General features: G+C 42.8%; 1 protein-coding gene across 1 annotated transcript in view; it reads left to right on the forward strand.

Annotated features, from left to right (window-relative positions):
• The first annotated feature begins 209 nt into the window (after positions 1–209).
• LOC137544084 (glycoprotein-N-acetylgalactosamine 3-beta-galactosyltransferase 1-like) overlaps positions 210–25,601 on the forward strand; it is a 66,144-nt gene continuing 40,752 nt past the window's right edge. The window contains exon 1 of the mRNA XM_068265147.1: positions 210–301. Within this exon, the coding sequence (XP_068121248.1) occupies positions 299–301 (3 nt within the window). The 5' untranslated portion in view covers positions 210–298. The remainder of the gene's footprint in view (positions 302–25,601) is intronic.

Below are 25,601 nucleotides of genomic sequence, written 5' to 3' on the forward strand. Positions count from 1 at the left end.
TTTTTGTTTTTTAGTTTAAGAAAATGTTCTTGTGCGCAAACAGTATAGTAAAGGAGTTAGTAGTGGTGTCATTTTACTGCATGCAGTGCTTATTTTCTGTAAACCAAGTATCGGGAGGTTATAGGAAATCAAGCCAAATGGAAGGCAGCCAGTTTTTTTCTGAGCTGCTAGTTGAGATGTGGCGGCTGTGGGAGAAATCTCTTCTAATCTTCTTAGGAGGTTACACTGTTTAGAACTGCTCATAATTTAGAATTCTTTCCAGTGCTGCAGATTTCAGGACCGGTTACCAGCATTGAACATGGTGAGTTCTCCTTTCATTTTCCATATATGTTTAATTTGGATAGGGTAGATATGCCATAGACTCCAAAAACAGACTCAAATTTTGTGGATTAGCCGATCAACAGTTACTAGATCAATTTCATTTTTGGGATTTGCAGATTAACAGTTGCCAGGGGATTTTCATTTTCGGGATTTGCAGATTAATAGTTGCCAGATAACTTTCATTTTTCGGATTTGCAGATCAACAGGTACCAGATAACTTTCATTTTTGGGATTTACAGATTTAGGCATCATTCACACTAAAAGCGCAAAACTTGCGGGAGTGATTTTTTTCCGCGATTTAATGTGGAAAAATCACTGGACATTGCAGCGATTTTTCCGCGATCGTGTTTAGCTCTTCTATAGCACTGAAGCGTGATCGCCAGGAAATCGCTTGAAAATGGTGCAGGCTACACGTTTGCGTTTGGCAATTTGCATTAATCACCGTCGATTAACGCAAACCACCAAAGTAAGAACGGGCCCATAGGATATTATAGCACTAGCGCTTTAAAAAGCGCTAGTGCTTGAGCGTTTTGCCGAAATCGCCGGCAAAACGCTCTAGTGTGAATGGGGCCTAACAGTTGCCAGAGAATTTTCATTTTTGGGATTTGCAGATCAACAGTTGCCAGAGAATTTTCATTTTTGGGATTTGCAGATTAACAGTTGCCAGATAATTTTCATTTTTGGGATTTGCAGATTAACAGTTGCCAGAGACTTTGTATTCTTCGCATTTGCAGATTAACAGTTGCCAGATAATTTTCATTTCTGGGATTTGCAGATTAACAGTTGCCAGAGAATTTTCATTTTTGGGATTTGCAGATTAACAGTTGCCAGATAACTTTCATTTTTGGGATTTGCAGATTAACAGTTGCCAGAGAATTTTCATTTTTGGGATTTGCAGATTAACAGTTGCCAGATAATTTTCATTTTTGGGATTTGCAGATTAACAGTTGCCAGAGAATTTGCATTTTTCGCATTTGCAGATTAACAGTTGCCAGATAATTTTCATTTTTGGGATTTGCAGATCAGCAGTTGCCAGATAACTTTCATTTTCGGGATTTGCAGAATAACAGTCGCCAGATAACTTTCATTTTTGGGATTTGCAGATTAACAGTTGCCAGATAATTTTCATTTTTGGGATTTGCAGATCAGCAGTTGCCAGATAACTTTCATTTTCGGGATTTGCAGAATAACAGTCGCCAGATAACTTTCATTTTTGGGATTTGCAGATCAACAGTTGCCAGAGAATTTTCATTTTTGGGATTTGCAGATTAACAGTTGCCAGATAATTTTCATTTTTGGGATTTGCAGATTAACAGTTGCCAGAGAATTTGCATTTTTCGCATTTGCAGATTAACAGTTGCCAGATAATTTTCATTTCTGGGATTTGCAGATTAACAGTTGCCAGAGAATTTTCATTTTTGGGATTTGCAGATCAACAGTTGCCAGATAACTTTCATTTTTGGGATTTGCAGATTAACAGTTGCCAGAGAATTTTCATTTTTGGGATTTGCAGATTAACAGTTGCCAGATAATTTTCATTTTTGGGATTTGCAGATTAACAGTTGCCAGAGAATTAGCATTTTTCGCATTTGCAGATTAACAGTTGCCAGATAATTTTCATTTTTGGGATTTGCAGATCAGCAGTTGCCAGATAACTTTCATTTTCGGGATTTGCAGAATAACAGTCGCCAGATAACTTTCATTCTTGGGATTTGCAGATTAACCGTTGCCAGATTCATGCTGTCAATGGCAGGACCCACCTCACCATGATTACTTGGTGCTTTGATCAGCAGGCATGGACAGGGGTGATACTTGAATGTTGCCACTCATTGAGTCGCCTTCTACAATGAGGTGTTGCCACTCTTGCTCTGCCTTCACACTCTGCCCCAACACAGAGAGAGAGAGAGAAAGAGAGAGAGATAGAGAGAGCATTAGGGCCTTTGGCTCTCAATAATAGCACTATCTTGGCATATGTAAAGCGGTCTAACACCAAGCATTTCAACTTTGCTTTAAAAGATTGCTTACATCTTAGAAACTATTATGCCAGTTTTTTCTTAAGCAGAAATTCACTGAATGAGTTAAACATGACATTTTAGTTTTGCATTTAGCTAGAAATCCGCATCTGTGCAGAGGTTTAGCTACAAATGTATCTTTGTTTGGAATGCAAATAGACCTCTGAAAAGCCTGTCTGGGAAGCCCTCTGTGCTCTCTCAGAGAGGTGTTTGTTTATTTACATTGTAAATAGATACATTTGTATCTAAACCTCAGCACGGATGCAGATTTCTAGCTAAATGCAACACTAAAATGTCATGTTTAACCCATTCAGTGAATTTCTGCTAAACAAAAAATCTGGCATAATAGTTTCTAAGCTGTAGGCAATCTTTTAAAGCAAAGTTGAAATGCTGGGTGTTAGACCACTTTAACCTTGTTTGGGAACAGTGTCATACAGGCCTTTCTTGTAGCTGTATACTTGTATTTTGGTAGTTAGGCAGTCTTTGTGTTTTATCATGTGGCATGACTATTGTATAAGTACTTATACAATACATACATTCTACCTTTCTCTATACTTTTTGAGAACTTTAAAGCAACAGCCAACAACTGGAAAGCCACTGACATACCTGCTGTATACTCTATACTCTCCAATGTCAATGTTATGATTAAGAAGAGAGATAGTATCATAAAATGTTTAACATTTAGTGTGGGATGTTAAGGTTAGGTGATGGGTGGAAGGATTTCATTACAAAAGATTGGTTACTGTTAGCTGATCGACAGCAACAACAAAAGCGCAGCTGAGAATAGCGTTACAAAACAGAATCATCATGACTGCATCTAATGAACAGTGCTGAGATGACCGTTTTACAACACAATATATCATTTCATTACTTCTGAGTTTCCATAAATGGAACATAACTGCCTATTAATTGATTCAATAAAGTGATGCACGTATTCTTGAAAGAATTGTTTGCCCGTGGATGTTCCTGAGCGTGTAATAAATGTTTAACTTCTGTTTAACAGCTGTTAACTAGGTAACTAGTGGCTTCAGACCCCAGCACAGCTTGTTAGCAGCGGGAGTGTAAATTTCACATCTAGCAAGTCTAACAACTCTGACTTGTTCTTGGTTGCTGCCCTCAACAGGGTACAGTATGCTGCATATCCTTGTAAATCAATTTTTCAGTTATGTATTAATGTTTAAATGTGATAGATACCATAAAGGGAACATAGACATACCTGAAAAATGAATTTCTGAGCTTTCCTGGGGCTTCATCTGGCCACCTGTAGTCCTCTGGATTCCCTTTGTTCTCCCGCTGGCAGCTCCATTAACTGCGCAACTCGGCTTGTGTCCAATTGCGCATGCGCGGCTTGTCCGCGCGCCCATCTTGATCGACTCGAATGCACATGCGCAGTTCTCAAAAGTGTGAAGCACACATGCACAGAATGCTCCCGGCACCGGGGACCCTGTGTGGTCCACCAAAAAATTGTCATTTTGTGTTTGACACATGCACTAAAGAATAAACAGCTTAAACTTGCAAACGGTGTGTTAACTTTCTGAATCTGTTTGTAATTCGGAACACATTTCCTCCTCTGTCCTCTGTGCCTTTTCTGTGCCCCTTTTTCCTCCACTGTCCCCCTCTATACCACCTCTGTTCCCCTATGCCTGCTCTGTGTTACCAATGTTTCCCCCTGTGCCTTCAGTGTCCCTGTTGTCCCCTGTGCCACCTCTTTCCCACCCTGTGCCCCACCAGCTTAAGAGTGAGACACAGCAGAAGCAGTGTTGCTCTCACTTCCCCGCTGAATCCAACAGTGTGTATGTATCCACTCTGCTCATGGCTTTCTCTAGTGCTGATATCTTCTGCATGTTGTGTGACTACACGGATACAGGAAGAGATGCTGGGCATGATTAGATTGAGCTGGAGGCAAAAATGACATAATTGTGGCCAGGGGTCTAGTCCTGGGAAAAGAGGTGAGTGGACACACCCGAAAACCCCCTGCGCCGCGCATAGCGCAGCGTGCCAAAAATGGGTGTGCGTAAGCATATTGTGGGCGTGGATATGAGTGGGGCCAAATATACATGACCTTAGCAGTGATGTAAATGGTCTGCCGGGGAAGTTTGAGCTCTGCCGTAGTGTATCTCCCAAAATTAGATGCAATCTGACAGCATTTCACCAAAAAGACACGTAATCTGGCAGAAGTTTCTCCAAAATACAGATAATATGGCAGTGGTTCCCCCAAAATACACAATCTGGCAGCAGCAGTTCCCCCAACATACACACAATCTGGAAGCAGTTCCCCAAAATACGCCAAACATGGCAACCGATCACCCAAAATACACGTAACACCCAAAATAAATTTCATCTGGCAGCTGTGGTTCCCCAAACATACACAATCTGACAGCAGTTCCCCAAAATACGCGTAATCTGGCAGCAGCCGTTCCCCTAACATACACATAATCTGGCAGCTGTTCCCCAAAATACACTTAATCTGTTAACAGTGGTTCCTCAAAAATACAGATAATCTGAAAGCAGTTCCCCCAAAATAGGTACCCCCAGCATAGGTAGCTAGGTGTATTGGTGTCCCCAGTAAATGTAGCCAAGTCTACAGGTGCCCCCAGTATAGCCAGGTCTATAGGTGCCCCCAGAATAGGTAGCCAGATGTCCCCAAAAGGAGGGGAGGCAGCGCAGAGAAGAGGGATTGGTGGGCACAGCGGGGAACGTCTCTTCCTCCCCTCAGGGCTCCCCCTTCCTCCCTCTCCCCCTCCAAAACTAAAGTGTGCAGGTGGCTGGCAGCGGCAGGACTTACCTTCTTCCAAGCGCTGAGTAAGTAGTGATGTCCGGTTCATTTGAGCCGGTTCTTTCCTTTGAGTTAAGTGATCCGGCTCATCACACTGAACCGAATCAGTTCAGTGGATGAGACAGGAACTGAAGCTGCACACTGTGTTCAGCTGCAGTTCCTTTCTCATCCACTGAACTGATTCGGTTCAGTGTGATGAGCCGGATCACTCAACTCAAAGGAAAGAACTGGCTCAAATGAACCAGACATTACTACTTACCCAGCTCTTGGAACAAGATGGAGGTTGTCAGGACCCGGCCCCGCGGCAAGCCTGCAGATACGGTTCCCGAATGTGGGTTTCCAGACATTTCCCATCTCTCCATATTATATTTACACACATCAAAGACGTATACCTACTCCAAGTTGTAGGTGACACATTGGTGACAGTATTTCCTAGCAGATCAAAGGTAAGGATCTGACTGGCTATTGAATAATTAGCTATCTCCTTGCCAGAGGCTAGCAAATTCATTTAGCATTTCCTGCTCCTATCCAGACCAAAGGGAAGCTGATAACCTGTATAGGCTTCAAAACAACTGTCTGATTAAGTGTTTCCTAATTAGAAGCAGACAATGGTAGCTTCTCCTGCTGGACAATGAATGCAGAGTTAATTTACATTTACATACAGGAACTCGCATGAAGCCCGCTGGCAGACTGGCATACATACACATCTGACAGAATACCCAGCGGACATAAAAATGGGAAGATATGGGTTCTGTATTATCCCAACATCATAACTAGCTGCGATATCATGACACAGGTAAGTCCCGACTCCCGCCGCGTCTATTTGAAAAGGGCTCCTGAAAAAAAGGGCTCCTGGTGTAGCCCATATATACCAAATTCACAAACAAAAAGGGCGCCTGGTGTAGCCCATATGCCAACTTTAGCTACAAAGGGCACATGGTGTAGCTCATATATGCCAATTTCGGCTACAAAGGGCGCCTGGTGTAGCCCATATATGCCAAATCTGGCTACAAAGGGCACCTAGTGTAGCCAAAAAAGCTAGTTTTAGTTTATTTAAAAGGATGCTGTTACAGGCAAAATTTGTTGGGCTATAAAAGGTCACTAGATATAGCTAGGAAAAGTGATTATTATGACCTAACTGCTCCCTACTCTCACACAGAACCCTCCCCTGATGGTGCCTAACCATAACCCCCTAGGTGGTGCCTAACCCTAAGACAATGTCCCTCCGTGTAGATGGGGCTTAAGATGATCCTTTAATTCTTCCTCTACAACTAGCTGTTCAAACAGGCAAGGCTGCATTCTCCTCTGAAAATCCTGGGTGAGGGAAGCCAATTTAAACAATCCTCTAGTAAACCTTGAGCAGATTTAGAGATTTAAAACATCCATTACCAGAGCTGTAGCTACTGAACCACAGGGCCCAGATCAAATTTAACACTGAAACTGATAAAGTCTTATTTGTAGAACTGAAGGTTCCAAATAAAATACAATGCATGCACATCAGAATAGCAACCAAGTTGATGAAAGAGAATGCAAATTGTAGAAGCAACGAAACCCTATACATGGCAATGCACAATCACCTGCCCTGGAAGCTTGGTGAGCTTCATTTTTTTCTGCTTAAATTATCACTATAATAAAGAAACTGTACGATTCAAAATACAGTACATGTATACACACACATACTGTATAAGAGAAACATTTGTCTCAGAGTCAAAATTAACTGCAAATGTCCTGAGATTTCACTTACACTAGGAACTTTATTCTGAATCTCTTAACAGCAGGTTTTGGACTACTTAATTTCCTCATGGGGGATTCTCAAAATGTCCTTCATTTTTAAAGGGACGCCCTGAATGTCAGTGGCCCAATCCAACTGTCAGAATAATGGAGACTGATGCTGGGTACACACGTTGCGATTTCCCACTCGATCGGGATCGATCGATTATTTCCGACATGTTTGATCGGGTTTCGATCGATACAGCCATCGATTTTGCATGTTAAATATGCAAAATCGACGGCTGTATTGATCGAAACCCGATCGAACATGTCGGAAATAATTGAATTGATCCCACGGATTGATCGGGAAATCGCAACGTGTGTACCCAGCATGAGTAGGCAGACTGGCCTACATATTTGTAGAGGTCTTTTTCATGGAATCCTTTTGAAAAACATAAAAGCATTAATGGTTACAGTGAAGCATACTTTTAATTGACTGAATGCTTCTCTGTATGTTACGCAATATGATGAGGGTGACGTGCAGTGCCTCATTCTCAATCCATTGTATTACATTCCTGGAATGCAGCGGTCCTTGTGAATGTGGCCTGGAGGGATAGGGAGGACACAAGAGGTGGGGAAATGTAGAAGGTTTACATTCAGGGTTGTTGTGTCAATGAGTCATATTCAGAATGTAGCACAGCTTGTCTAAAGGCTGAAGGAGTGATGTCTTACATTAGATTGTATGCTTGTCTACAAAAATGTGTTTTTAGGGAGCACTTGAAGGTGGAAAGGTTTGGAGAGAGGCAGATGTGTTTTGGAAGTTAATTCCAGAGGAAGGAAGTGGCTCCAGAGAAATCCTGTATATGCGAATGGGAGGAGGTGATTCTATGATATGATAGCAGAAGATCACGTGCCGAGTGGAGATTATAATCAAGATGGTACTTGGAGACTAGAGCGGAGATGAATGGGGAGAAATATTATGGAGCGCTTTGTAGGTTACAGACACAAATGAGGTGTAACAAACTTATCTGGTATGGTCTCTGGAGGCTGTTCTGATAGTGTGGAGCAGCTGGAGGAAGCTTCCTCCTCCTCTTTGGTTAAACGCATGCCCGGCTCAACTGTAGATGTGAATCAGCATGATGGCATCCCCGGCTCCCCTGTAGATGTGGGTTGGCGTATTGTTTCTGGCAGGACGCGCGCAGCTCAGAGCTGCCTTTATAGGCTGAGAAGGAGTGTCTGATGGGGTGTCAGCTGTGATGTCATCAGCTGACACCTTTTTGCAGGAGGTGGGTATTTAAGGCCAGAGTATTCCCTTGCTAGTTGGCCTTGATACTAATCAGTTCGCTGGTTCTTGGCTCTAGCTAGTGAGCTATTGAGAGCTACATTTCATATATTACGCATCAGCATCATATATATGTATTCTAGTCTGTCAGTCTTATTATTTTGTAGTATTATATATTTGTAATATTATCATATCGTAATATTGTATATTATCTGTGTACCGACCTTTTGCCTGCCTCTTGACCTCGCTCTTGCCTAGCCCTTCTGTACCACTGCCATCTGATATATGTGAATGACTCGGCCTGTCCCTGACTTTGCTACTGTTTGATCATTCCAATACGACTGCCATCTGACTTATGTGTATGACCCTGGCTGTTAATTGACTACGATTTTGCTTAACTTTATTGTACTTCACTCATCTGCTCTTGTGAACAACTTCGGCCTGACCCTGACTATGCCTTTCTCACTAGAACTGATATTTACACTAGTTATGCTAGATCTCTTCACGTATCAGCGTGATATTATCAAGGCCCATAAAATGGATGAGTTGCGAGACCAGATTTTGACACTCGCAGGAGCTGTCAATCACCTCACTGAGCAGGTTGCCACTCAGCAAACACAGTTGACTCAACTGTCTAACACGCTTGCTCAGATGAATCTTTTTGCTAATGTCAATAATCCGCAGACTCCTCCAACTGCTCCTATTCCATCTATCATAGAGCCTAAAATGCCGTTAACAGAGAAATTTACGGGTTCACGATCTGATTTTAGTAATTTTCGCAATCGTGTATGTCATACTTTGAAGTCAGATCTAGATCTTCTGGAACAGAATCACAGAAGATTACTCTAAGACCTTACTGCAGGGTGACTCTCAAACCTGGGCCTATGGGTTGAGTTCTGATCATGTAGCTCTTCTACTAGTGAAGAGCCCATGCAGCTGGGCTTCTCCAAACTCTCACCAACTGAGAAACTCAGGAGAAGGCAGGAAGGGCTTTGTATGTATTGTGGTGAGAAGGGTCAATTTGCACAGCCATGTTCTGCAAAGAAGGCTCCGGAAAACTCCAGCGCCTAGGTGAAGTTGGGGAACTCCACTTGGGCGAGCCGTTACTTCCCCTTAAAATAAAAAAAAAATTGTTGCCAGTTACCATACATTGGGGCGATAAGTCGTTCCACTCTGAAGCTTTTGTTGATTCTGGTGCTGCTAGTAACTTTATTGATATGAACTTTGCCGCTAATCTAGGTATTCCTGCCATCTCTTTGCAGAACAAGCTCTACATCACAGCCATTGATGACACTCATTTACAAACTAAACAACCAATTTTTATTACACCTGAAGTCTCGTTGCAGGTTGGGGCTATGCACTTTCAGAAGATCCAGTTTTATATGCTCAGGATGCCATCCAGTCCATTGGTATTAGGCCTGCCTTGGTTGCATATTCACAACCCCCACATAGATTGGTGTTCAGGTCAACTAACCAGTTGGTCACATCACTGTCAGGGGATATGTTTAAGGAGTGTTCCTCTTCTAACTCTAGGGGTAAAACAGATTGACTTACCACAACCATATCTAGATTTCTCTGATGTTTTCTCTCCTCAGTCAGTTGATAAGTTACCACCTCATAGACCTTATGACTGCCCCATTGACTTGTTACCTGGCACCATGCCCTCGCAAGGTCATCTTTATAACCTCACTGGCCACGAAAAATTGGCAATGAAAGAGTCTTGAGGTTTTATTAGACCTTCCACATCTCCAGCCGGCGCCAGCTTTTTCTTTGTAGAGAAAAAAGATGGGGAACACAGCCCCTGTATTGATTACAGAGGGATAAATAAAATCACTGTAAAAAACAATACCCTTTACCTCTGATCCATGATCTTTTCTCTCAGGTCTCAGGAGCCAGAATGTTTTCTAAGTTAGATTTGCAGGTGCATACAACTTGAGGTGCATACAACTTGATTAAAATACGCCAGGGGACGAATGGAAGACAGCCTTTAACACCCAGGACGTACACTATGAATAGATAATAAATAAGATAATCAATATTGAGTGTTTGGTCTTTTTATGCAGGTATCAGCACTGGTAACAAAAAATGAAAACAAACCAAAGAGCACAAACCAGTATATGTTGCTCTAAAACTGCACTTTATTGAAGAAAAATTTGTTAAAAAGCACACACACTCACTATATTATAGAATGTCATTAGATCAACTGACATAAAGAATTATTGCAAATGCAATACAAAGTGCTGTGACTGTTGAAGACAGTAGAAAAATCCCATTAAGAATAGTATAAGTCCCTACATCTAGTATCTGCCAATATGTTTTATGGCGAATGCCATTGGTGACGCCTATATTTCATTTCCGTGAGAAGACCTACTATGTAAATTCAATAAGGTCATAACCACTCACGGGGAGTAAAAGTAGGCGTGACCAAGTTTATCGGGTAGTACTATAGCAATGGCCTACAAACAGTGCCTCCAAAATATACCAATATATAAGATTATGTACTTTGGTGACGCCTATACTATACTGTACTCACTCCCTCTGTGAGTTGTTATGATCTTATTAAATTCCTCTATTGGTCTCCTCACAGAAATACAGTATAGGCGTCACCAAAGTGACGCCTATACTGTCAGTTGATCTAATGACAGTTGATCTAATGACATTCTATAATATAGTGGGTGTGTGTGCTTTAATAAGGATGCAGTTTTAGAGCAGCGGGTACTATGAATACCTGGTGATGCCCTTTGGCCTGTGCAATGCCCCAGCTGTCTTCCAGGACTTTGTGAATGTTTTCAGGGATGTATTGGGTAAATTTGTGGTAGTTTACCTAGATGATATTTTAATTTACTCTAATACTTTGTCTGAGCATCGGAGCCATGTCAGATTTGTATTACAGAAACTGAGAGAGAATTCGTTGTTTGCTAAATTCGAAAAATGTCTTTTTGAGGTCACACAAGTTCCTTTCTTGGGTTATGTCATTTCAGACACAGGGTTATCTATGGATGAGAAGAAACTGTCAGCAGTTTTGGACTGGCCACCACCTAAAGGCCTCAAGGCTATTCAACGGTTCATAGACTTTGCCAATTACTATCGTAGATTTATTAAGAATTTTTCTTCCTTAGTTGCCCCCCTAACTGATTTAACTAAGAAGGATGTAGATCCTGTAACTTGGTCCTTGCAGGCTTATAAGGCTTTTCCTGATCTCAAAACAGCCTTCTGTTCTGCTCCTATCCTCACTCACCCTGATGTAAATTTACCTTTCATTGTTGAGGTTGACGCCTCTGAGTTGGGTGTGGGAGCCGTTCTCTCGCAGTTTTCTGGTTTAATAGATTGCGGAAAAGCCACCGCGCGGACTGGCAGCGAGGCAGCTGGTTCCGCATCCAGCTCAGTGGTTTACACACGGCGGCATGCGTCTGAGGTGGCTGGGCCTTCTAGTGCACACAGATTGAGGAATACGCGCACGCGCGCGCTGAGAGGCGGAACCTTTATGACAAACGGAGAGGGATCAGCTGACCAGGTTGGTCAGCTGATCTCAGAGCGGGCGGCTATTGGTTGATCAGCACTGGGTGGCGCCGGGGAGCGCCGCTCTATATATAGTTATTGCTTGTCAGTCTCAAGTTGTCTGCCGTTGCGAACATTTACGTGAAAGCACTCAGACCCCACAGTGTGTTAGAACCAGGAGGACCTGGGAATTCACACTGAGCCAGATTACTACTGTGTTATTTGCTGTGTTATACTTTAGACTAGTTCCAGGGTGTCGAGACCACGGACCTCACACCCCAGCTTAGGATTACTGTGTCATTACTGTGTTATACTTTAGATCAGTTCCAGGGTGTTGAGACCACGGACCTCACACCCCAGCTTAGGAACTCTGTGTCAATACTGTGTTATACCTTAGACTAGTTCCTGGGTGTTGAGACTACGTAGTAATAGCTGTACTTTATCTGCCCATGTGTTGCCGACCTAGCCTGCCCGACCTCGCGAGCTATCACTCTCTCTAGAGAGATTAGCCTTCAGTGCTACCTGGGAAGCCCACCTTCCAGGGGTCAGTTAGCCATAGGGCCTTCCTGATATTCAGCCTCGGGCTCCATCCCCTTGGAAGTCTCAGGCTGCTGGAAGGTCTTCATACTTCTCAGAGGGAGGTATTCCTCATACTGCCAAGGGCCGCCCGCTCCTCGGGTGGTCCTACTCAAAGTCATTACTGTTGCACCAAACACTCACACTATATAGGTGTCCAGAGGTTAGTCATATCTGTATTATTGGTGATTCTGCAGATCATCAATAATCAGGTATACATCTGTATTCTTGGTGATTCTGCAGATCACCAATAATCAGATTCTCTCTGTGTGCTGACACCGATCGTTACATCTGGCCGTCCTGAGCAGTTGCATCCATGTGCCTTCTTCTCCAAGAAATTCTCTCCAGCGGAGTGCAATTACGATATAGGGAATCGAGAACTTTTGGCTGTTAAGATGGCTTTTGAGGAGTGGAGGCACTGGTTGGAGGGGGCAATTCACCTGATTACAGTTTACACAGATCACAAAAACCTGGAATATATTGAGGGGGCTAAAAGGCTTAATCCCAGGAAGGCATGGTGGGCGCTGTTCTTTTCCCGATTCAATTTTGTGATCACGTACAAACCTGGGTCCAAGAATGTAAAGGCTGAAGCCTTATCCACAACCCTTGAGCCCGAAATACCTCAGGTAGTAACTCCTGAAATGATTGTACCCTCACATTGTGTTCTTGCAGCCACTCACACTCAAGAATTTCCTGACCTGTATGATTCTCTGCAGTCTTTTCAACAAGACAGTCCTCCTGGAAAGCCTCCTAACGTAAATTACGTACCTTTGCATCTTTGTCTCCAAATACTTCAAGTATTTCATGAGTCCAAACTGGCAGGGCATCCTGGGGAGACCAAGACCTTGGAACTCTTATCTCGTCATGTATGGTGGCCTTCTATAAATAAAGACTGTAAAGCTTTTGTGGCAGCCTGTGCCACTTGTGCCAGAAATAAGGTATCTCGGGTTGCTCCCCGAGGTCACCTTAGGCCTTTATCTATTCCGTGTAGACCTTGGTCTCATCTATTGATGGATTTTGTGGTGGACTTGCCCTACTCTGGGGGTAAAAAAGTAATTTGGCTCATTATTGACCGTTTCAGCAAAATGGCACATTTTGTACCCCTCTCTGGTCTGCCCTCAGCTCAAGAACTGGCAAAGTTGTTTATAATTAATGTGTTCCGCTTACATGGAATTCCTGAAAACATAGTGTCAGACCGGGGGGTCCAGTTTGTCTCTCGCTTCTGGCGTGCATTTAGTACTCTCTTGGGTATTAACCTGTCTTTTTCTTCTGGATTTCACCCTGAAACCAATGGACAAACAGAAAGGACTAATCAATCATTAGAGCAGTACCTCCATTGTTTTGCATCAGATTGTCAGGAATCATGGTTAGACTTCTTACCCTTTGCTGAGTTCGCCTTCAACAACCTTCCTAGTTCACCTACCAAGTTGTCTCCTTTCTGGATCGTTACTGGTAAAAATCCTAAATTCACTTTCTTTCCATCCTCTCCTTCTCCTTTTCCGGCTTTGGAGGATTGGAGTACTCACATCCAGCAAATTTGGCCCCAGGTTCAGCAAAATCTACAGAATGCTGTTTCTCATAAAAAATTCTATGCTGTTGCCCGACGTTCACCAGAATTTAAATTTTCTCCTGGAGATCTTGAGTTGGTTTCCACCCGTAATATTCCTTTATGTCAACCTTCTGTGAAGTTGGGTCCTAGGTTTATTGGCCCCTATCCCATTCAGGAAAAAATGAATGACGTTGTGTATCGGGTGACATTACCTCAGTCCATCAAAGGAGTCAATTCTTTCCACATCTCTCTTTTAAAACCCGCTGCTAATATAATTTCATCTTCGGTTCCTCCACCTCCTGTCGAGGTGGAGGGAGAGCCCAAATATGAAAAAGAGAATTCTTGACTCTAGGAAAGTTTGGGGTCCTTACAGTATTTGGTGGATTGGAAGGGATATGGCCCTGAAGAAAGATGCTGGGTTCCTGCACGGCAAATTCATGCCGATGAATTAATTCAGGAATTCCATTGTCAGCATCCTGGTAAGCCAGGTGGAGAGTGTCCGGAGTCCACCCCTCAGGGGGGGTAATGTAACAATCTTATCTGGTATGGTCTCTGGAGGCTGTTCTGATAGTGTGGAGCAGCTGGAGGAAGCTTCCTCTTCCTCTTTGGTCAAACGCACCCCCGGCTCCCCTGTAGACGTGAATCAGCATGATGGCATCCCCAGCTCCCCTGTATATGTGGGTCGGCCTGTTGTTTCTGGCAGGACGCATGCAGCTCAGAGCTGCCTTTATAGGCTGAGGAGGCGTGTCTGATGGGGTATCAGCTGTGATGTCATCAGCTGCCACCTTTTTGCAGGAGGTGCTGTCAATTCTGGGGGCTGGGGTTTTTGCTCTGCCTCCTGGGTATTTAAGGCCATAGTATTCACTTTCTCGTTGGCCTTGATACTAATCAGTTTGCTGGTTCTTGACCCTAGCTAGTGAGATATTGAGAGCTACATTTCATATTTGCGCATCAGCATGATATATATGTACTCTAGTCAGTCAGTCTTATTATTTTGTAGTATTATATATTTATAATATTAGCATATCGTAATATTGTATATTATCTGTGTACCAACGTTTTGCCTGCCTCTTGACCTCGCTCTTGCATAGCCCTTCTGTACCACTGCCATCTGATATCTGCGTATGACTCGACCTGTCCCTGACTTACCTACTGTTTGATCATTCCAATATGACTGACATCTGACTTATGTGTATGACCCTGGCTGTTAATTGACTACGATTTTGCCTAACTCTATTGTACTTCACTCATCTGCGCTTGTGAATGACTTCGGCCTGACCCTGACTACGCCTTTCTCACTAGAACTGAGATTTACACTAGTTACGCTAGATCTCTTCACGTATCAGCGTGATATGAGGGGTGAGTGGGTAGCTGGGGTGAGGAGAGGTGGGATGGGTATAGAAGTGGTGGATGGATTTAAGTGAGGGCTAGGAGAGGTGAGATAAGATAAGGGGGAAGGGGGAAGAATAAAAGAGGGTGGGTGAGGGCAGGGAAAGTGCATCACAGCAGAAGGTAAGGCACAGTTGACTTTACAGCGAGTCAGCACTGGTTTGGGAACCTGCAGTGCATCGCCCCATTGCTTTGCATTGTCAGGGTACCACAAGTTAACAAGTGTTTGTGTGTGTGTGTGTGTGTGTGTGTGTGTGTTTATGTGTGTGTGTGTGTGTGTGTGTGTGTGTGTGTGTGTGTGTGTGTATATATACACAGTGGGGTGCGAAAGTTTGGGCAACCTTGTTAATCGTCATGATTTTCCTGTAGAAATCATTGGTTGTTATGATAAAAAATGTCAGTTAAATATATCATATAGGAGACACACGCAGTGATATTTGAGAAGTGAAATGAAGTTTATTGGATTTACAGAAAGTGTACAATAATTGTTTAAATACAATTAGGCAGGTGCATAAATTTGGTCACTGTTGTCATTTTATTGATTCCAAAACCTTTAGAACTCATTATTGGAACTCAAATTGGCTTGGTAAGCTCAGTGACCCCTGACCTACATACACAGGTGAAGCTAATTATAAGAAAGAGTATTTAAGGGGGTCAATTGCAAGTTTCCCTCCTCTTTTAATTTTCTCTGAAGAGTAGTAACATGGGGGTCTCAAAACAACTCTCAAATGACCTGAAGACAAAGATTGTTCACCATCATGGTTCAGGGGAAGGATACAGAAAGCTGCCTCAGAGATTTCAGCTGTCTGTTTCCACAGTTAGGAACATATGGTGGAAATGGAAGACCACAGGCTCAATTCAAGTTAAGTCTCGAAGTGGCAGACCAAGAAAGATCTCGGATAGACAGAAGCGACAAATAGTGAGAACAGTCAGAGTCAACCCACAGACCAGCACAAAAGACCTGCAACATAATTTTGCTGCAGATTGAGTCACTGTGTATCATTCAACCATTTGACGCACTTTACACAAGGAGATGCTGTATGCGAGAGTGATGCAGAGGAAGCCTTTTCTCCACCCACAGCACAAACAGAGTCACTCGAGGTATGTTAAAGTGCATTTGGACAAGCCAGCTTCATTTATAAATAAGGTGCTGTGGGCTGATGAAATTAAAATTTAGTTATTTGGGCATAACAAGGGGCCTTATGCATGGAGGAAAAATAACACAGTATTCCAAGAAAAACACCTGCTACCTACAGTAAAATATGGTGGTGGTTCCATCATGCTGTTGGGCTGTGTGGCCAGTGCAGGGACTGAGAATCTTGTCAAAGTTGAGGGACGCATGGATTCCACTCAGTATCAGCAGATTCTGGAGACCAATGGCCAGGAATCAGTGACAAAGCTGAAGCTGCGCTGGGGCTGGATCTTTCAACAAGACAACGACCCTAAACACTGCTCAAAATCCACTAAACTGATAAAGTCTTATTTGTAGAACTGAAGGTTCCAAATAAAATACAATGCATGCACATCAGAATAGCAACCAAGTTGATGAAAGAGAATGCAAATTGTAGAAGCAACGAAACCCCTATACATGGCAATGCACAATCACCTGCCCTGGAAGCTTGGTGAGCTTCATTTTTTTCTGCTTAAATTATCACTATAATAAGGAAACTGTACGATTCAAAATACAGTACATGTATACACACACATACAGTGGTGTGAAAAACTATTTGCCCCCTTCCTGATTTCTTATTCTTTTGCATGTTTGTCACACTTAACCCTCCTGGCCGTTTGTTAAAAAATCGCCAGGGGGCAGCAAATCTTTTTTTTTTATTTTTTTTTTTCATGTAGCGAGACAAAGTCTCGCTACATGATAGCCGCTGCTCAGCGGCATCCCCCCAGGCCCTCCGATCGCCGCCGGCGATCGGCGATCAGGAGATCCCGTTCAAAGAACGGGATCTCCTGGAGGGCTTCCCCCGTCGCCATGGCGACGGGGCGGGATGACGTCACCGACGTCATCGACGTCGTGACGTCAAGGGGGATTCCTATCCACCCCATAGAGCTGCCTGGCACTGATTGGCCAGGCAGCGCACGGGGTCTGGGGGGGGGGGGCGGCTGCGGCGCGACGGATAGCGGCGGATCGGCGGGTAGCGGCGGCGATCGGGCACTGCACGCAGCTAGCAAAGTGCTAGCTGCGTGCAGCGAAAAAAAAAAGTTATGCAAATCGGCCCAGCGGGGCCTGAGCGGTGCCTTCCGGCGGCATAGCCCGAGCTCAGCTCGGGCTTACCGCCAGGAAGGTTAAATGTTTCTGCTCATCAAAAACCGTTAACTATTAGTCAAAGATAACATAATTGAACACAAAATGCAGTTTTAAATAATGTTTTTTATTATTTAGTGAGAAAAAAACGTCAAAACCTACAAGGCCCTGTGTGAAAAAGAAATTGCCCCCTGAACCTAATAACTGGTTGGGCCACCCTTAGCAGCAATAACGGCAATCAAGCATTTGCGATAACTTGCAACGAGTCTTTTACAGCGCTCTTGAGGAATTTTGGCCCACTCATCTTTGCAGAATTGTTGTAATTCAGCTTTATTTGAGGGTTTTCTAGCATGAACCGCCTTTTTAAGGTCATGCCACAACATCTCAATAGGATTCAGGTCAGGACTTTGACTAGGCCTCTCCAAAGTCTTCATTTTGTTTTTCTTCAGCCATTCAGAGGTGAATTTGCTGGTGTGTTTTGGGTCATTGTCCTGCTGCAGCACCCAAGATCGCTTCAGCTTGAGTTGACGAACAGATGGCCGGACATTCTCCTTCAGGATTTTTTGGCAGACAGTAGAATTCATGGTTCCATCTATCACAGCATGCCTTCCAGGTCCTGAAGCAGCAAAACAACCCCAGACCATCACACTACCACCACCATATTTTACTGTTGTTATGATGTTCTTCTGCTGAAATGCTGTGTTACTTCTACGCCAGATGTAACGGGACACGCACCTTCCAAAAAGTTCAACTTTTGTCTCGTCGGCCCATAAGGTATTTTCCTAAAAGTCTTGGCAATCATTGAGATGTTTTTTTAGCAAAAGTGGTTTTCGCCTTGGATATCTTCCATGCAGGCCGTTTTTGCCCAGTCTCTTTCTTATGGTGGAGTCGTGAACACTGACCTTAATTGAGACAAATGAGGCCTGCAGTTCTTTAGATGTTGTCCTGGGGTCTTTTGTGGCCTCTCGGATGAGTTTTCTCTGCGCTCTTGGGGTAATTTTGGTCGGCCGGCCACTCCTGGGAAGGTTCATCACGGTTCCATGTGTTTGCCATTTGTGGATAATGGCTCTCACTGTGGTTTGCTGGAGTCCCAAAGCTTTAGAAATGGCTTTATAACCTTTACCAGACTGATAGATTTCAATTACAGTACTTTTGTTCTCATTTGTTCCTGAATTTCTTTGGATCTTGGCATGATGTCTAGCTTTTGAGGTGCTTTTGGTCTACTTCTCTGTGTCAGATAGCTCCTATTTAAGTGATTTCTTGATTGAAACAGGTGTGGCAGTAATCAGGCCTGGGGGTGACTACAGAAATTGAACTCAGGTGTAATAAACCACCTCTAAGTTATTTTTTAACAAGGGGGGGCAATCACTTTTTCACACAGGGCCATGTAGATTTGGAGTTTTTTTTCTCACTAAATAATAAAAACCATCATTTAAAACTTCATTTTGTGTTCAATGATGTTATCTTTGACTAATAGTTAACGGTTTTTGATGAGCAGAAACATTTAAGTGTGACAAACATGCAAAAGAATAAGAAATCAGGAAGGGGGCAAATAGTTTTTCACACCACTGTATAAGAGAAACATTTGTCTCAGAGTCAAAATTAACTGCAAATGTCCTGAGATTTCACTTACACTAGGAACTTTATTCTGAATCTCTTAACAGCAGGTTTTGGACTACTTAATTTCCTCATGGGGGATTCTCAAAATGTCCTTCATTTTTAAAGGGACGCCCTGAATGTCAGTGGCCCAATCCAACTGTCAGAATAATGGAGACTGATGCTGGGTACACACGTTGCGATTTCCCACTCGATCGGGATCGATCGATTATTTCCGACATGTTTGATCGGGTTTCGATCGATACAGCCATCGATTTTGCATGTTAAATATGCAAAATCGACGGCTGTATTGATCGAAACCCGATCGAACATGTCGGAAATAATTGAATTGATCCCACGGATTGATCGGGAAATCGCAACGTGTGTACCCAGCATGAGTAGGCAGACTGGCCTACATATTTGTAGAGGTCTTTTTCATGGAATCCTTTTGAAAAACATAAAAGCATTAATGGTTACAGTGAAGCATACTTTTAATTGACTGAATGCTTCTCTGTATGTTACGCAATATGATGAGGGTGACGCACAGTGCCTCATTCTCAATCCATTGTATTACATTCCTGGAATGCAGCGGTCCTTGTGAATGTGGCCTGGAGGGATAGGGAGGACACAAGAGGTGGGGAAATGTAGAAGGTTTACATTCAGGGTTGTTGTGTCAATGAGTCATATTCAGAATGTAGCACAGCTTGTCTAAAGGCTGAAGGAGTGATGTCTTACATTAGATTGTATGCTTGTCTACAAAAATGTGTTTTTAGGGAGCACTTGAAGGTGGAAAGGTTTGGAGAGAGGCAGATGTGTTTTGGAAGTTAATTCCAGAGGAAGGAAGTGGCTCCAGAGAAATCCTGTATATGCGAATGGGAGGAGGTGATTCTATGATATGATAGCAGAAGGTCACGTGCCGAGTGGAGATTATAATCAAGATGGTACTTGGAGACTAGAGCGGAGATGAATAGGAGAAATATTATGGAGCGCTTTGTAGGTTACAGACACAAATGAGGTGTAACAAACTTATCTGGTATGGTCTCTGGAGGCTGTTCTGATAGTGTGGAGCAGCTGGAGGAAGCTTCCTCCTCCTCTTTGGTTAAACGCATGCCCGGCTCAACTGTAGATGTGAATCAGCATGATGGCATCCCCGGCTCCCCTGTAAATGTGGGTTGGCGTATTGTTTCTGGCAGGACACGCGCTGCTCAGAGCTGCCTTTATAGGCTGAGAAGGAGTGTCTGATGGGGTGTCAGCTGTGATGTCATCAGCTGACACCTTTTTGCAGGAGGTGGGTATTTAAGGCCAGAGTATTCCCTTGCTAGTTGGCCTTGATACTAATCAGTTCGCTGGTTCTTGGCTCTAGCTAGTGAGCTATTGAGAGCTACATTTCATATATTACGCATCAGCATCATATATATGTATTCTAGTCTGTCAATCTTATTATTTTGTAGTATTATATATTTGTAATATTATCATATCGTAATATTGTATATTATCTGTGTACCGACCTTTTGCCTGCCTCTTGACCTCGCTCTTGCCTAGCCCTTCTGTACCACTGCCATCTGATATATGTGTATGACTCGGCCTGTCCCTGACTTTGCTACTGTTTGATCATTCCAATACGACTGCCATCTGACTTATGTGTATGACCCTGGCTGTTAATTGACTACGATTTTGCTTAACTTTATTGTACTTCACTCATCTGCTCTTGTGAACAACTTCGGCCTGACCCTGACTATGCCTTTCTCACTAGAACTGATATTTACACTAGTTATGCTAGATCTCTTCACGTATCAGCGTGATATTATCAAGGCCCATAAAATGGATGAGTTGAGAGACCAGATTTTGACACTCGCAGGAGCTGTCAATCACCTCACTGAGCAGGTTGCCACTCAGCAAACACAGTTGACTCAACTGTCTAACACGCTTGCTCAGATGAATCTTTTTGCTAATGTCAATAATCCGCAGACTCCTCCAACTGCTCCTATTCCATCTATCATAGAGCCTAAAATGCCGTTAACAGAGAAATTTACGGGTTCACGATCTGATTTTAGTAATTTTCGCAATCGTGTATGTCATACTTTGAAGTCAGATCTAGATCTTCTGGAACAGAATCACAGAAGATTACTCTAAGACCTTACTGCAGGGTGACTCTCAAACCTGGGCCTATGGGTTGAGTTCTGATCATGTAGCTCTTCTACTAGTGAAGAGCCCATGCAGCTGGGATTCTCCAAACTCTCACCAACTGAGAAACTCAGGAGAAGGCAGGAAGGGCTTTGTATGTATTGTGGTGAGAAGGGTCAATTTGCACAGCCATGTTCTGCAAAGAAGGCTCCGGAAAACTCCAGCGCCTAGGTGAAGTTGGGGAACTCCACTTGGGCGAGCCGTTACTTCCCCTTAAAATAAAAAAAAAATGTTGCCAGTTACCATACATTGGGGCGATAAGTCGTTCCACTCTGAAGCTTTTGTTGATTCTGGTGCTGCTAGTAACTTTATTGATATGAACTTTGCCGCTAATCTAGGTATTCCTGCCATCTCTTTGCAGAACAAGCTCTACGTCACAGCCATTGATGACACTCATTTACAAACTAAACAACCAATTTTTATTACACCTGAAGTCTCGTTGCAGGTTGGGGCTATGCACTTTCAGAAGATCCAGTTTTATATGCTCAGGATGCCATCCAGTCCATTGGTATTAGGCCTGCCTTGGTTGCATATTCACAACCCCCACAAAGATTGGTGTTCAGGACAACTTACCAGTTGGTCACATCACTGTCAGGGGATATGTTTAAGGAGTGTTCCTCTTCTAACTCTAGGGGTAAAACAGATTGACTTACCACAACCATATCTAGATTTCTCTGATGTTTTCTCTCCTCAGTCAGTTGATAAGTTACCACCTCATAGACCTTATGACTGCCCCATTGACTTGTTACCTGGCACCATGCCCTCACAAGGTCATCTTTATAACCTCACTGGCCACGAAAAATTGGCAATGAAAGAGTCTTGAGGTTTTATTAGATCTTCCACATCTCCAGCCGGCGCCAGCTTTTTCTTTGTAGAGAAAAAAGATGGGGAACACAGCCCCTGTATTGATTACAGAGGGATAAATAAAATCACTGTAAAAAACAATACCCTTTACCTCTGATCCATGATCTTTTCTCTCAGGTCTCAGGAGCCAGAATGTTTTCTAAGTTAGACTTGCAGGTGCATACAACTTGAGGTGCATACAACTTGATTAAAATACGCCAGGGGACGAATGGAAGACAGCCTTTAACACCCAGGACGTACACTATGAATAGATAATAAATAAGATAATCAATATTGAGTGTTTGGTCTTTTTATGCAGGTACCAGCACTGGTAACAAAAAATGAAAACAAACCAAAGAGCACAAACCAGTATATGTTGCTCTAAAACTGCACTTTATTGAAGAAAAATTTGTTAAAAAGCACACACACGCACTATATTATAGAATGTCATTAGATCAACTGACATAAAGAATTATTGCAAATGCAATACAAAGTGCTGTGACTGTTGAAGACAGTAGAAAAATCCCATTAAGAATAGTATAAGTCCCTACATCTAGTATCTGCCAATATGTTTTATGGCGAATGCCATTGGTGACGCCTATATTTCATTTCCGTGAGAAGACCTACTATGTAAATTCAATAAGGTCGTAACCACTCACGGGGAGTAAAAGTAGGCGTGACCAAGTTTATCGGGTAGTACTATAGCAATGGCCTACAAACAGTGCCTCCAAAATATACCAATATATAAGATTATGTACTTTGGTGACGCCTATACTATACTGTACTCACTCCCTCTGTGAGTGGTTATGATCTTATTAAATTCCTCTATTGGTCTCCTCACAGAAATACAGTATAGGCGTCACCAAAGTGACGCCTATACTGTCAGTTGATCTAATGACAGTTGATCTAATGACATTCTATAATATAGTGGGTGTGTGTGCTTTAATAAGGATGCAGTTTTAGAGCAGCGGGTACTATGAATACCTGGTGATGCCCTTTGGCCTGTGCAATGCCCCAGCTGTCTTCCAGGACTTTGTGAATGTTTTCAGGGATGTATTGGGTAAATTTGTGGTAGTTTACCTAGATGATATTGTAACTGTCCTCGGATCCTTGAAAGACTTTAAGAACATACCGCTGGTACAAAAATAACTTTCTTTATTGGTAACATCATCAGGGTAGGGAATCAGGAATAAAGATGATCACAGTTTTAGTAATATTGGTGGCTGAACATGGTAGAATGTGATCTTAGCAGTTTCAAGTGGTAGAAAGCGATTTCAAGCATAGAAAGCGTAGAAAGCGGTAGAACTAGGGGCAAACATACAAAAACAGTATTCAGTATAGACTCTAACATATAACCACTAACATTGTCATTAGCAGCATGAATCAGTACACATAAAACAAGATAGCTCACCTATTTTGGCCTCATAGGATCTTAAGGGCAGTTTCTCTGCTCTGTCTCTCTCATAAGCTCTGAAGATTCTGTCTGTAAGATGGCTGCTGGCATGTCTGGATAGAAGATTCTAGAAGATCTCAGAGTGAGGCTGGGTTCTGATTGGACTAGAGTGTCAGGTGACTGGAGTACTCAGATTAACCCTGAAATGTCCTGTGCTTAGCTAGCTATATTATAGCTGATGCTGCAGACTGTTACTCTACACACAAATAAACTTTAACAGCAGGCTAACTTTTCTGCTTATCATACAACAGACCTATATAGGTATATATGTATTGTTCTGTACAGAAAACTAGCACTAAATTGCTATAAACCTCTCTTATTAGCAGTGACTATGAATTATGCTGTTCAGATGTTTGATTGGCTTGGGCAGGCAGCTACACTCCCACCAAATTACCTCTAATTTATGCTTTAATTGTTGAGTTGGGTTGCATAAATTAAGGGAATTTTACTTCTTCCTTCTTGCTAGGCATTTTGGAATGTCCTTTATTATTCTCGATAAGTACAACCAGTTTTTGGATAGGACGTTCTAGTATGAGTGGAGTGGTGAGACGTTCTCCTCTCTTACTTAATTTGGAATCTCCCATCTGTAATTTCACTCTTCTCACCATTCCATCTTTGTCTTTCTGGACTTCAAGAACTTTAGCAATTCTCCATCGATTTCTGGGTATGTCCTCTTCTTTGACCATCACTATGTCGTTTACTTGAACATTTCTCCTAGGAGTATGCCATTTTTGTCTGAGTGTGAGATTAGCTAGATACTCCTTTTTCCATCTGTTCCAAAACTGTTCGGTCAGATATTGTACACGTCTCCATCTCTTTCTGGCATACAAATCTTCCTCCAGGAACTTGCCAGGCGGTGGCTGTATGGGGGTGGACTTTAGGTGAAGCAGATGATTTGGAGTCAAGGGATCCAAACTTGTTGGGTCATTGATATTATCAACTGTCAGTGGACGACTGTTCACGATTGACATAGCCTCATAGAATACAGTCCTCAGAGAGGCATCATCAATTCTTCCAGCACTCTGCTTCAGTACTGAACTCAGAACATTCCTTACAGTTCTTATCTGACGCTCCCAAACACCTCCTGTATGGCTTGCATCTGGAACATTCATGCAAAAGTCACATTGTCTCTCTGCCAGAAATATGGCTATCCTTTCTTCATCTACTTCTTCTAAAGCTTTTCTCAACTCATTCTTAGCTCCAACGAAGTTAGAACCTTGGTCAGATCTGATTTCTCTTACGGCACCTCTAATGGCTATGAAGCATCGAAGGGCGTTGATGAACACATCAGTAGACATATTCTCTAACATCTCTATGTGGATTGCTCTGGAGCTTAGACACGTGAAAAGTAAACCATATCTTTTGTGCTCCTTACGGTCTTGCTTGGTGTAGAAGGGACCAAAACAATCCATGCCACAATAAGAGAAGGGTGGCGATGGTTCCACACGATCAATGGGTAAATTTGCCATTCTTTGGTCTTCTGTCGGCCTTCGAGTCTTCCGACACACTACACACTGTTTTATGTGTTTAGCTACAGTTTTACTGCCATTCACAATCCAGTAACCACCATCTCTCAAAAAGCTCAATGTTAGACCTCTGCCTTGATGTGATGACCTTGTGTGATGATGATCAATTATTAGGCTTGTAAGAGTAGAATCCTTTGGAAGAATCACTGGATGCTTGACTCTGAAAGCCAAAGATGCATTTTCCAACCTTCCTCCTACTCTTATTATACCATCCTGTAGGATAAGATTAAGTTGATGCAAAGGGTGGTTGTTGGGAAGCCTTCCAGGTTCTTGACTGAGCATCTTCAATTCTTCCTTGTAAAATCTCTTATGAATGAGTTTTATGACTGTATCCTCAGCTCTCATTCTCTCTTCAACGTTCAAGGGTTCGACCTTCTTAGTTCGTCTTGCCAAACGCTGAATTCGTGCAACTACATTTACTACTGTAGTCCATTTAGAGAATCGGGATAGTCTTTCGAGCATGTCATCTTGGCACTTGGCTGTTGTGTTTAAGGCTTGAATGACTTTCACTTCAGGATCACACATTGATAGCTCTAGGAAACCTTTCTTGGGTACTATTTTCCTTTCCCATAGGAACTTTGGGCCTGTGAACCAGTTTGAGTCCTTCATTTCTGAAACTTTAAGACCTCTTG

The sequence above is a fragment of the Hyperolius riggenbachi genome, chromosome 2, assembly GCF_040937935.1.
Source record: "Hyperolius riggenbachi isolate aHypRig1 chromosome 2, aHypRig1.pri, whole genome shotgun sequence".
NCBI classification, from domain to species: domain Eukaryota; kingdom Metazoa; phylum Chordata; class Amphibia; order Anura; family Hyperoliidae; genus Hyperolius; species Hyperolius riggenbachi.